This window comes from Schistocerca serialis, chromosome 3 (assembly GCF_023864345.2).
Source record: "Schistocerca serialis cubense isolate TAMUIC-IGC-003099 chromosome 3, iqSchSeri2.2, whole genome shotgun sequence".
In the NCBI taxonomy this organism is placed as follows: domain Eukaryota; kingdom Metazoa; phylum Arthropoda; class Insecta; order Orthoptera; family Acrididae; genus Schistocerca; species Schistocerca serialis.
In genome coordinates, this window is record NC_064640.1 from 87549557 (window position 1) to 87562814 (window position 13258).

The 13258-nt window shown below is 39.1% G+C and overlaps 1 protein-coding gene across 2 annotated transcripts in view; it reads left to right on the forward strand.

Moving 5' to 3' along the window:
• Positions 1-11216, forward strand: part of LOC126471529 (peptidyl-prolyl cis-trans isomerase NIMA-interacting 1-like) — a 29753-nt gene extending 18537 nt beyond the window's left edge. For both annotated transcript variants that reach the window (XM_050099756.1, XM_050099757.1), the window contains exon 2: positions 10689-11216. In XM_050099756.1, the coding sequence (XP_049955713.1) occupies positions 10737-11216 (480 nt within the window). In that variant the 5' untranslated portion in view covers positions 10689-10736. The remainder of the gene's footprint in view (positions 1-10688) is intronic.
• The last annotated feature ends 2042 nt before the right edge of the window (positions 11217-13258 follow it).

Here is a 13258-nt window from a genome sequence, read left to right on the forward strand (position 1 = left end):
TTAAAATTCCACCCAGTCATAAAAACAGCCATATATTCGATGCTGTGGGAAACCTACCTCTACTTGGCAACATTGGATTCAACTGCCAGCAGCAAGCACTGCACCAATGCTAGGAGCATGAGTTGTGGGGATTCACACAATTGCGGAAACTGTCTCTCTTCTTCCCTGACATCACAAACCCAGAACTTTCTCTAGCCTATGATGTGTCACTGCAGTAAATGGTGCCAGTGAACTATTTCTATTTCTAAAGTGATTAGTGTTATAAGTAACAGTACAATATTTCTGTTAGTAGCAAGTTTTGTAATGGAAAAAAATAAAAGGTATTCATATGATGTGGGCTATAAATTAAAAATAATAGCATATGCAGAAGAACATGGAAACAGAGCAGCTGAGTGGTATTTTGGCCTTCCACTAACAGAAAAAACTATTCATGATTGGTGGGCTACTAAAGAAGAACTGAAAAAAATGAGAAAGAGTAAATGTGCAAATAGTGGACTGAATGCAAAATGGTCAAAACTAGAAAAGGACCTATTGAAGCAGATTCAAGGACACCATCAAAATGGCACTGGAATTAATACAAAAATGATTCAAATAAATGCCCGTAAGCTAGTGCTACAGTGGAACTTAAGACTTCAAGTGTGGAATTGGTTGATGCTAAAGGTTTATGAAGTGTCACGGACTCACTATGCCAACCAAAATCAAAATATCTGAGTAATGACACAAGAGCATGGAGAGAAAATTTTATTTTTCCATCACTTTACTATCCAACATCGAAAGAAAACCAGTGTGGAACTAAGCCAAACAGCGAATATAGATGAAACCTCTGTGACATTTGATGTGCTGAGCAACAGAACTGTTTCCATGAAAGATGCTAAACCTATAATTAGAAAAACAAGTGGACATGAAAAAAATACACTACACTTTTGTCCTTTCATGTTATGCTGATGGTACTAAACTTAATCCAATGAGCAAGCACAAAACAATGCAAAAACCTTCTGAAATACTGCCAAATGTTGTTGTTCACATTCATGACAAGGGTTGAATGGCTGAGGCTGGTATGAAATTACGGATGAACAGAGTGTGGGAGAGAAGGAAAGGTGCTTTGTTGAAGATGAGTTCTCTTCTTGTGCTAGATCAGTTTAGTAGTAATTTGAAAAATTTTGTGAAACAGAAATTGAGACAGGGAAATACAGAGCTTGCTGTTATTCAGGGAGGACTTACTTCACAATTGCAATCTCTTCATGTCTCAATAAATAAACCATTTAAAGTGTATATTAGAGTGAAATGGAACAAATGGATGATGGATCTGACTTGAATCACTCCAAAGTGTTAATGTGACATACAACCAAACAACTGCGTCAGTGGATAAAACAGTTGTGGTCTAGAGTGAGAGAAGACATTATTGTTAAATCTTTCAAGAATCGTGGCATAAGTAATGTTTTTGATGGCAGTTCAGACCATCTTATATATGAAGAGGACAGCGATGATGACGAAGAGGAAGAAGAAGAAGAAAGTTCAGATGATGATTTTAAAGGATTTTAAGGATCAGTCTGGTTTTATAAACTAAGAATTTCTTTTTCAGTCTGGCCTTGCATTCTAATAATAAAAACAGTAAAACTGTTATTTTTTTTAAAAAATTGCTGAAAAATTAAGGTGTGCCTTATAGTCCATAGCATCTTATAGTCCGTAAAATATGGTACATGTCTGATACGAATCATTGACCATTCAAGACCTTTTGTGATAATCATGACCCGCCAGGACAGCCGAGAGTGCTAAAGCGCTGCTTCCTGGATTCGGGGAAGGCGCGGCCGGCCCCAGATCAAATCCGCCCAGCGGATTAACGATGACAGCCGGTGTGCCGGCCAGCCTGGATGTGGCTTTTAGGCAGTTTTCCACATCCTCCTGGGTGAATACTGGGCTGGTCCCCACATCCCGCCTCAGTTACGTGACGCGCAGACATTTGTAACACATTCACACTATTTCACGATTTACACTAGATGCAGACAGCTGGGGTATGGGGGTATGGGGTGGTGGCAGGAAGGGCATCCGGCCACCCCTCAAAATTAACCATGCCAATTCCATACTTAACCCTGCCGACCCTGCGCCAAATGTGGGATAAAGGCGGTAGCAAAAGAAAAAAGAAAGAAAAAGAAAGGCGTGATAATCATGTGGGGAGAGATCAGAACAATAGGGTGGGTGCTCAAGTGTCTCCCACATGAGTTGGTGTAACTTCTGTGTCATGACATTTGCCACGTGGGAACAAGCATTATCATGAATCAGTGGTGCCCCTTGTAGCACTGTTCTACAACAGTGGGTTTTGACAGTCATCCTGCTCCATATGATTTGTGCATTCTCTGACGGATGCCTATCGCTGTTTGTTCTTTGGCAGCCAAGAAAAGAATAACAGCACGTTGCTCCTGTTTGGATGCAATTGGTAATAACATCACCATAGTTCATGTTTCTGTGGTTACTGTACACAAGTAGGAAAGAATAACACACTAATCCCTCCCCCACATGTCAGTGCTTATGAACCCTCATTGGAATTGTGCTAAGTTGCATATATGCTGCAGTAATGCTTTCATATGGAAACTTTTTGATTGCCACCTATATCATAAGGTGTTTCAGTGAAATAATAATAATAATTTGTTTACATAAAGGAGTAGTACAGTGCTTTAGCACAACATACAAGAAGTTACAGTTCAGAAAAGCATAGCCTTTGCAAAACATACATCCATTTTTTTTTCTTTCTTCAGTGGAGGTTTTTTCCTCTTCTGTCTGTTGTTAGTCATTTATCCATTTTCTGCCAGTATGACCTGTGGATTTATGAACTGAACTGTGCTGGATTTTTTATGACAGCAGGTAGGTCAGGCTGTGCATATGCTCCTTACCTGGTTGGAATGTTACAAGGAAAACCACAACCCCATACATCAACCTGCTCTCATGTAAGCCCCTGATGTATGTTGCATTAAACATAGCTTCTAAGTTACATAAGTCCTCTTCATTTTCGAGACTCTTAGTTTTCATGCTATTTTATCCTCCAAGAGTTAGCTGCGAAATTTTAAAATTTACACACTGTCCAGTCACATTCACATGACCACGATTCAGAAGCATGAATAACCACATTTTACAGCATTTACAGAGTCAGTGAGGTTCTGGTGGTACAGACAGAGATTTGGAGATGTGCCAACTCCAGTTCCACGACCAGGTGTTCTAGGTTTTTCGTTTAGGATCCGTGGTGTAAACAACTTGATTGAGGTGGTCCCATAGATTCTTGATTGGGTTTAAATCCAGGATGTTTGGTCGCCAGGGGAGTATGGTAAACTCATACTGGTGCTCTTTCAAATCATGGACATACACTGTAACTTGTGTTACATGTTGCATTGTTTTGTGGTGGATGCCATCATGCTGAGGAAAAATGAATTGCTTGTATAGGTGAACATGGTTCCCAAGGATAGATGCCTACTTGTATTGATACAGTGTGCCTTCAAGAACGGCAAGTGCAGCCAGGGAATGAAACAAAAACATTCCCAGACCATAACACTCCCTCCTCCAGCCTGGGCCTTTCTGAAGATTGTTGCAGGTTGTTTGCTTTCATGCCATACACTCCAACAACTATCTGTTTGATGGAGCATAAAACATTATTCATCTTGAAAGGCCATCTGGTGACACTCATTGGACATCCAGTTGCAGTACTGGTGTGCAAACCTGAAGCTTTGTTGCCAATGAACAACAGTCAGCATGTGTGCATGGACCAAGCACCTGCTGTGGAGGCCCATATGTGGCAATGTTGACTGAACAATCATTAAGGAGACAGTGTCCGTAGTCTCTTGGTTCATCTGGATGGTCAGCTGCTCAAGAGTTACACGTCTATGCACTCGTACACACCTCCACAGCGGTCATTCACCACTGGCATCGATAGCCTGTGGTGCACCACAGTTGCCTCAGTGCAGGTTTCGGATAGCATCATTTTACCATGCATGAGATCCTTTAACCATAGTGGCACATGAACAGTTTACAAACTTAGTCATTTCAGAAGTGCTTCCACCATTGGACTGAAAGCCAGTGTTCATGCCCTTTTCGAGGTCAGATAAATCGTTCTGTTTCCCCATTACAACATTGGGTGCACTGTTTTCCGCATCCCCCAACACACTTTATATACCCTCTACTGCCAGTGGAGCCACCTGCCACTTGTGAGTGGTTATTACATGTTGGTGTAGAACATAGGCTGTAGTCACCTTAATGTGACTGGACTGTGTACATGTAGATATAGAATGACCCCCATAACCAAAATGCCCCTCCCCCTTTGAGTCCATACCTGCAAGTTCCAGATATGTAAAGTCTTCTGTCTACATCCATATTCTACAAATTACTTTAAAGTGGGAGGCAGATGGTACTTCCCATTGTACCAGTTATTAGGGCTTCCTCCCAGCCCATTCCCAAATGGAGAGCAGGAGGAATGACAATTTAAATTCCTCTGGGCATGCTGTAATTTAATTTTTTCCTCACAATTCCAATGGGGGTGATACATAGGGGGTTGTGGTATACTCCTAAATACATCATTTAAAGCTGGTTCTCAAAACTTTGTAAGTAGGCCTTCTCTGTATTGTTTGCATCTATCTTCAAGTGTCTGCCAGTTTAGTTTCTCGAGCACTTCTTTGACACTTTCCCATGGGTCAAACAAACCTATGAACAATACTCTAGAATGGCTCACTCGAGTGATTTGCAAACAAGCTCCTTTGTGGATGGATTGCATTTTCCTAGTATTTTATCAATAAATTGAAGTCTTCCACCTACTCTGTCTGCAACTGAGCTGTTGATATAGTTCTGTTTCATATCCCTAAGAAGTGTTACAGCCAGGTATTTGTACGAGTTGACCAATTCCAGTTGTACCTCATTGATATTGTAGTCCTATGACTAGGTTTCTTTTCTTGTTTTTTTTTTTTTTCATTTGATGAAATGAGTGATTTTACATTTATGAACATTTAAAGCAAGTTTGCACCACTTTGAAATCTTATCGAGATCTGAAAGAATATGTGTGGAGCTTTTTTCAGATAGTGCTTCATTACAGATAACATTTGGCTTTGAATGTCACATCACTTTCCGTGGTTCAGAAGTGCTCCTTCTCATCAACTATTTCAGAAACCTATCTACATACTCCTTCTAATTAAGAAGCTTCTTTTTTAATGTTTTGAGAGCTTGTAATTAAAGATCAACTTTTTTATTAGTACATCTGTCAGTTCTGCTCTGAAGATACTCTTGTGTTTGGAAGTTGGTTTTTGCCTCTGTTTTGATTTATCATTGTATCATTTCTTTTAAAAGAATACAAATGTGTGTGTATGTGTGTGTGTGTGTGTGTGTGTGTGTGTGTGTGTGTGTGAGTGAGTGTGTGGATGGATGTGCGTGTGTGGGAGGGGGGGGTGTTATGTGTGTGTGTGTGTGTGTGTGTGTGTGTGTGTGTGTGTGTGTGTCTGCCCATGCGCGCACATTCGTGTGTGCCTGGGTGAATTGTCGGAGTTGTTTTGCTTTTCTGTTTCCCTCTTATTTTCAGTGTGTTAGCTTAACAGGAAAACTTACTCTAGAATTATTTTGAAACAGAGTAGTCATTACTGAGATGTACTTTATTAGAATCCTTATGGTCAAGTTCAATAATAATAATGTATTTCAATTAATCAAGAATCTTAAGGTGGAGTATTTATGCATTTTGATCTCTCAGGTTTCCTGAGTGTGATTTATTAATAGTGTACTTCTAGGTGTTCTGCCGAGTTGTTTCCATTGTATGCACAGTATGTTGATGACTGACATAATCATCTTATTCATGTGCCATGGGTCTAATTGTGGACTATAACAACAAGATTTTCAGTCTCTTGAATGACATTGCATACGGACAGATTGATATCTAGCCTATGAATAAAATCAAGAGGAATGTGATGACTCTTCTCATTGAGTCAGGTTTGCCACATAACACCATTGTGCATCTTAAAACATAAAAACACAAGCAACAGTGCCATCAAGACTATATAGCCTTCCTAAGGTACAGAAGGAAATAAATCCTTGAAGACCAATAGTTAGTAACCTTGGTACACATACATGCAAGCAGGCAAAATATGTGAAACACATTCTCATCAAATAAGTGGGGAAGTGTGAACACCACATCCACAAATCTGCTGTCTTTCTACACTGCTTCAGTTTATTGTGGCTCTGGGATATGGATGTTATGGTCAGTTTTGATGTAGTCCCCCTCTTTATGACAGTTCCACTTTCTGATTTCTTTGAACTAATAGCCTAGAAGTTCAACAATCATTTCACATAACACTTAGATACATTCTGACATCTACTTATTTGCTATTAAATGGAAAATATTTTGAAGAAACCACTCGCATGGAAATGGGTAGACTATTATGACATATTGTCGCGAGCCTATACATGGAATGTTTAGAAGCAAAGGCACTATAATCCACCAACTTGACACTAATGTGTTTCTATCACTACATGGATGAAACATTTTTAGTGTGACCACATGGACCAGAGAAGCTTCAAGAGCTCCTGGGATATTTAAACTCAATCCATCATAATATGAAGTTCATGATGGAACTTCAAAAAGAGGGCCGGCAACCTTTCCTCAACATGTTACTTAGGAGAAGACTGGACAGATCCCAGAATATGTCAAAAACCAACATACGCTGATATCTATCTCCATACCTTAAGCCATCACAATCTGTCACAAAGAAAGTCAGTACTATGGACTCTGGTCTGCAGAGCTCAAACACATCCAGAAAAGGATAGCCTCATCAAAGAACCACAACACCTAAAAGAAGTGTTCCAAAGGAATGGGCACTTAGATCATCAGACTGAACAGGTGTTGCAGTCAAAATGAAGAACGCCTGAGACAGAGGTGTAGACTGAAATCAGGGAACAGAAGCCAAAAATCGCTTACATACCTTATGCTGTCCTAATATCAGGAAAGACTGGTACATTCCTATGGAGTAATGGTATCCAGTGTATTTCAGTCCTCTTTGTGAAGGTCCACTTACCTGCTGTTTGATGTTGCACTCAGTGTTGATGAGTCTTGAAGTCTCGTATCTAATACTGAAAAGATACCCTGGAAATTAATGTTAAGAGGGATAGTGCCAAATGAGGAAGACCAAACAAGAAATTAACTTTAAAAATGGTTCATCACATTTTAACTGCATTTTACCACCAATACCAGCTACCTACAGTTTCACAAGTCACAGTTTATGCGGGGAAAGGTATATGCATCTCTCTCATTGGAAACAATGTGGAAGAAGAGTCATGTAATCATTAAATACCATTGCAGTATCGGTGAAAGTTCATAGTGGCATGATGTACAGTGGCAGATACATGACACAGTTTATAGTATACTCAACAGAATTTATAACTTCATTCCATAACTGGAGTTTGTAGATCATTAGCTCCTCTAAGTTTAATATTTACTAGTTCACCCAAGATTTTAACACACAAAGATATTAAACAGCTTCATACTCTTTACAAACACACTTGTTGCACATGTTACATTAAGGCACAGAATTTCATCTTAACTGACACAGAATTGTGACAATGAGGCTAGCAATAAGTAGACTTTAATGCAAACTGACATATAGTTGTTATACGTGTACCCATCAGCCATTAGCTCTAATATGATCTGACATAAAGATGTTAGCAGTATGATTTATAGGTGCAGATTTTGAGGAAGGGGTGACTATTTATAGACTAACATAATAACATGATGTAAATTCTGGAGCTACATAATGCTTTGAAATTTGGATAGGTTAGATTTTACTGTTCTGGCAGATTCTAAGACTTCACTATTGTTTGGTTCATAAGAAAAATTATGTTAGTAACCCACAATAATGCATGGAACATTATTATTACACATCATCTGAAATCTCGTATTCATGAGTATGGCATCCGTCATGAAATAGTTATTTTGTGATCCAAACTTATTCAAATTCTTAATTACTAACTGAATTAATTAGTGAGAAATGTTACCTTATCCAGAAAAAATACAACAATAAAATTAAACTGTCAACATTTAGAATCTTGCAGTTATCAAAGAAAAATAGGCAGATGGTGGTGAATGAGTGGTAACAACACCTCTTATGCTGTTGGTTTGCTCAAAATATTTTTCAATTATATGCCATCATCATAACTTCAGTTATCCATAAGTTTAAATAACTGATGCTTCTAATAAAACCAAGTGCAACAGTGTGATCAGGAATGTAAATATAAGGAACTGAAATGTAAGTTTAATTGAGATTTGGCATAAATAACAATTTGGCATAATCTGTACATATTACCTATTACGTGTATAACTGCGTTAGAAAGACAATGAAAAAAAAAAGTTGTTCGTGAGAGCAAGAAACATAGCAGATGGATTAGAGTCCAACTTGCTCGTCTCACCTTCAACTAAGATAAGAAGTATTCTTTTTAATGTTAGAGATGAGCTAGGTCTCTGAAAGCCAGGTGTTTATCACACTCCATGTAAATGTGGCATGTGTTATTTGGGGCAGACCATCAGAACAGTTAAGGAAAGATGCAAGGAATATCAACATGCCTGTATAAAACAACCAAGTAAATCAGTTGTTACTGACTACTGTCTTTGAATATAATCATGAAACAAAATAGAATCAGACCTGTATCATGGTGCAAATGCCAAGTTTCAGGGGTAGTAAGGAGTCTATTGAAATTAAGATGTCAGGGAAGCTCATAAATATTGATGGAATTTCCATTTTAATAATGCTTGGGGTCCCACTCTCAATTTATAAAATCTCAGGCAGTAACTATACATAACAGTAAAACTCATAGTACCTGACGAAGAAGTTTGGGTTGGTCATCAGAATATTTTGTATAAAATGGAAACTACTTAGCAGAGCACCCAGAAACTTACTGTTATGCATTTTGTTTTTAGTGAACAATAAAAACTGACATTCTAGTTCAAATATTATAATTGTTGTGCTGAGGGATACACTTAAAACGATGATGATGCTGATGTGTTCTGCCCATTAGACAAGTCCACTACTGAAAGATAAGAATTCTCCAATTCCCCCAGTTTTCTGCCATCCATTTTGTAGCTGTATATGGTATATACATCATGATGTCATTAATTATCTGCTCTCTTTTTCGTCCTCTGGTCCTCTTTCCAGTCATTATTCCTTTTAGTGCGTCATTTGTCTACAGGATCCCCTAATCCAGCGTCTTAGGTTATTCATTTTTGGTGTCTTATTGTTTTTGATAGTTTTCCTTCCTCCTTCACTCTGTGCCACACAATCTAATTTCTTACTTTATCTCTCCACTTCACACCTCCCATTCTTCTTGAAATTTATATCTCAAAAGTATCCAAAGCATTTATTGTTTTTCCATCACAGTGTCCATGTTGTTAAATATTTCTTTTACAACCAATCTCTTTATTTTCATTTCTTGACTGGATGTAACCTGAATTCAAGTTTTGCTACTAACTCATCTCAAATCATCGGTCTTATGGTCCTTGATTGCCTTGTAAAAACCATCACCAAAGTCTCTCCACATTTATTTTCATTTCATATTCCTCACAGGTGGTGTTCTATTTTTTTCCAACATATTTTTTATGTTCTCTGTCATCTCACATCACACTTTTGCATTACAATTTTTTCCCTCCTATTTCCTTATTTTCTTTGTTCTGGGAAACCTTATTTTGCAGTATATAATACTAGCACCTTATTCTCTCTCTGATCACAACATATCACTCACTATGAGAGAATGCTTACTCAATTTTTCAGGCAAGCAAATGGTGTAGTACACAAAATGCTAAATAAACACCATTGCTGTTGTCCTGATGTCAGCCGATAGAGTGTGTAGTGTTACATTATGAAATGTTGTATCTATGCCACGTGCAGCAATTGTCACTGAGAAATTAATGACTAATGTAGCTCTAGCTTTTTACATTATTAAATAATTTTTTTACCAAACAATATTGTATACTGGAGATAAACCAAATGAGATATTTTGGAGGATGCAAGTTCCAATCTCCATCCAGATATCCCAGTTTTAGTTTTCTGTTGGTTCTCTAGGTTATATCAGGCAAATGCCAGGATGGTTCCTACCATGAGGCCATAGGCTTGTAAGTATGTAAATGTCAGTATATGGTATATGTATATGTAAAATTCATGCATGGATGAATGCCACTACTACTACTTCTACTACTAAATGACCTATACAGTTGTTAAGCAGAATGGATGAATGATTGCAGCCTTGTGTAACCCCTCTATCAATTTTGATTTCTTCTGTTATCTCATATCCTAGCGTTACTTTTACTTGTTGCATCATATACAGATTACTTATCAGTCTCCTTTCTTTCCAGTTAGCTTCAAACTTCTTCACAATACCTAAGTAGCATCAAACTCTATCAAAGGTTTCTTCCAAGTTATCAAAAACGTCTACCTGCCTCAGTTGCTTGTAACAGTCCAATTGCATCTCTTGTACCTCTGCCCCTTCTGAATCTGAACTGTTTTTCATCCAGTTTGCTCTCAACAATAGGTTGAAAACATCTGTTCTTTGTTGTCAGTGCAATTTTTACCAAATTAAGTATCAAACATATTGTCCTATATTCTATACTTTTCTTAATATCTTCCCATATATGTAATTGCTTATGAGTGTAGTGATTACTCAACATGCTGTTGTTTTCTATGTTTCAGATGTACAGCTCCAGTCCACAAAGGTTTTAACTACCTTTAAGATCCATTATGGCAGAGAGAAAACTACCACGAGGATGGGGAAAGTATGAGAGCAAGAGATATAGCCGGCATTATTATTTTAATGTTTATACCAGGGAGAGCCAGTGGGTTCATCCAAGCAGATGTGCTCCCCGGGTACCAGGCAAAGGCCCACATGAAATACAGTGCTCTCATTTACTTGTGAAACATAAGTGCTCAAGAAGGCCAGTTTCTTGGAAGCAGGAGCCAATTACACGCTCCAGAGAGGAGGCTCTATGTTTAATAAAGTACTTACGTCAATGTATTCAATTAGGAAAGGCATCATTCTCAGAAATGGCACAAAAATATTCAGACTGCCATTCAGCAAAGACTGGTGGTTACCTGGGGATCTTTCGTCGAGGTGTTATGGAGAAAGCATTTGAAAACAGTGCATTTTCACTTAAAGTAGGTGAGATCAGTGAACCGGTCTTTACCAAATCAGGGATCCATCTGATATTACGTACTGCATAAGAAAATCAGCTACACATTGTTTATTCAGAGTGAATTAAAAATATAATTCCATTTGTTCATTATGTAAATTATGAATAAAATATAATATGTTGTAAAAGTAACTTAAGTTTCAGTTGCATGATTCAGTTGATTCCAGAATACCTTTACAACATATTGCCTTGGCTTGGTGCTGGCTGGAGAGGACTCTGACAAAAAAATACATTTGTCTTTTTGTGGTGTAAAGCAGATCTGTTAAATTCTTGAAATATTTACCTATGTTGACTGAAACATCCAGTTTCGATGATAACCATCAGTCTCTAAGTACCTTTCTCATTTTTATTCAGTCTCATATGGTAGAAATAATGATACTTAACTGTCCATTACCTGTGTAATAATTCCTGATACAGTCACTCACATGGATGGCAGCTGTCACCCACAGCATAAATGGTATATTTCGATACTTTGAATGGTGCATATGAATGATGTCATGAGTGTTTTATTTAAATCTAAATGTAATACACTTAATACACAAATACGGTAATGTACACATTAGGTTATAAATATTTTTGGAAGTTGTTTGTAAAATAACTCCAGTACCTCTCTGATAGCAGACAACTCATCATGTGCTCTGTGAACACCTCTATCATGGATTCTATCAAACCCCAGACACCTCAAGTGCAACTTGAATTGGTTTTCTGTCATGCATAAGTAGCATGATTCAAGTCCATTGCCATTTGAGTTATCCCACAACTCTGATAAACTCTTTCTAGAACACCTCAGAGAACCATACAGATACTAAAGAAAGCTATGACCACCATGACATCTGTTTCTTTAGCATTCCTTTCCCCAGAAAAGTTACCACAAACTTAACTGATGTAAATATTATATTACAAGATCTTGTTCTAACATTGATAGGATATCAACTTTTCCATCATTTAGCTAATCCATCCTATCCTAAAAGAAATACATGCTCTTGAATTAATTCTTGCTGTGATTCATGTTCATCATTTTCTGGCACTTCTTGTTCTGTTCCTATATCATGACCACTTTCATGTACAAAATTCTCATCAGCAGTCTCACTGTCAGGATATTTATCAATCAGCTCAGGGAACCATTCCAGCCATGCATTAGGATCTCTACTAAACTCTGTCTTAGGTTATTTTTATCTTCGACATTTATTCCACAAATTAAAAGTATACGGAATATTTACTTTTCATGGGCACTTATTCTAGGTAAATAGCAAATGCACTGTAATTACACTCCTGGAAATGGAAAAAAGAACACATTGACACCGGTGTGTCAGACCCACCATACTTGCTCCGGACACTGCGAGAGGGCTGTACAAGCAATGATCACACGCACGGCACAGCGGACAAACCAGGAACCGCGGTGTTGGCCGTCGAATGGCGCTAGCTGCGCAGCATTTGTGCACTGCCGCCGACAGTGTCAGCCAGTTTGCCGTGGCATACGGAGTTCCATCGCAGTCTTTAACACTGGTAGCATGCCGCGACAGCGTGGACGTGAACCGTATGTGCAGTTGACGGACTTTGAGCGAGGGCGTATAGTGGGCATGCGGGAGGCCGGGTGGACGTACCGCCGAATTGCTCAACACGTGGGGCGTGAGGTCTCCACAGTACATCGATGTTGTCGCCAGTGGTCGGCGGAAGGTGCACGTGCCCGTCGACCTGGGACCGGACCGCAGCGATGCACGGATGCACGCCAAGACCGTAGGATCCTACGCAGTGCCGTAGGGGACCGCACCGCCACTTCCCAGCAAATTAGGGACACTGTTGCTCCTGGGGTATCGGCAAGGACCATTCGCAACCGTCTCCATGAAGCTGGGCTACGGTCCCGCACACCGTTAGGCCGTCTTCCGCTCACGCCCCAACATCGTGCAGCCCGCCTCCAGTGGTGTCGCGACAGGCGTGAATGGAGGGACGAATGGAGACGTGTCGTCTTCAGCGATGAGAGTCGCTTCTGCCTTGGTGCCAATGATGGTCGTATGCGTGTTTGGCGCCGTGCAGGTGAGTGCCACAATCAGGACTGCATACGACCGAGGCACA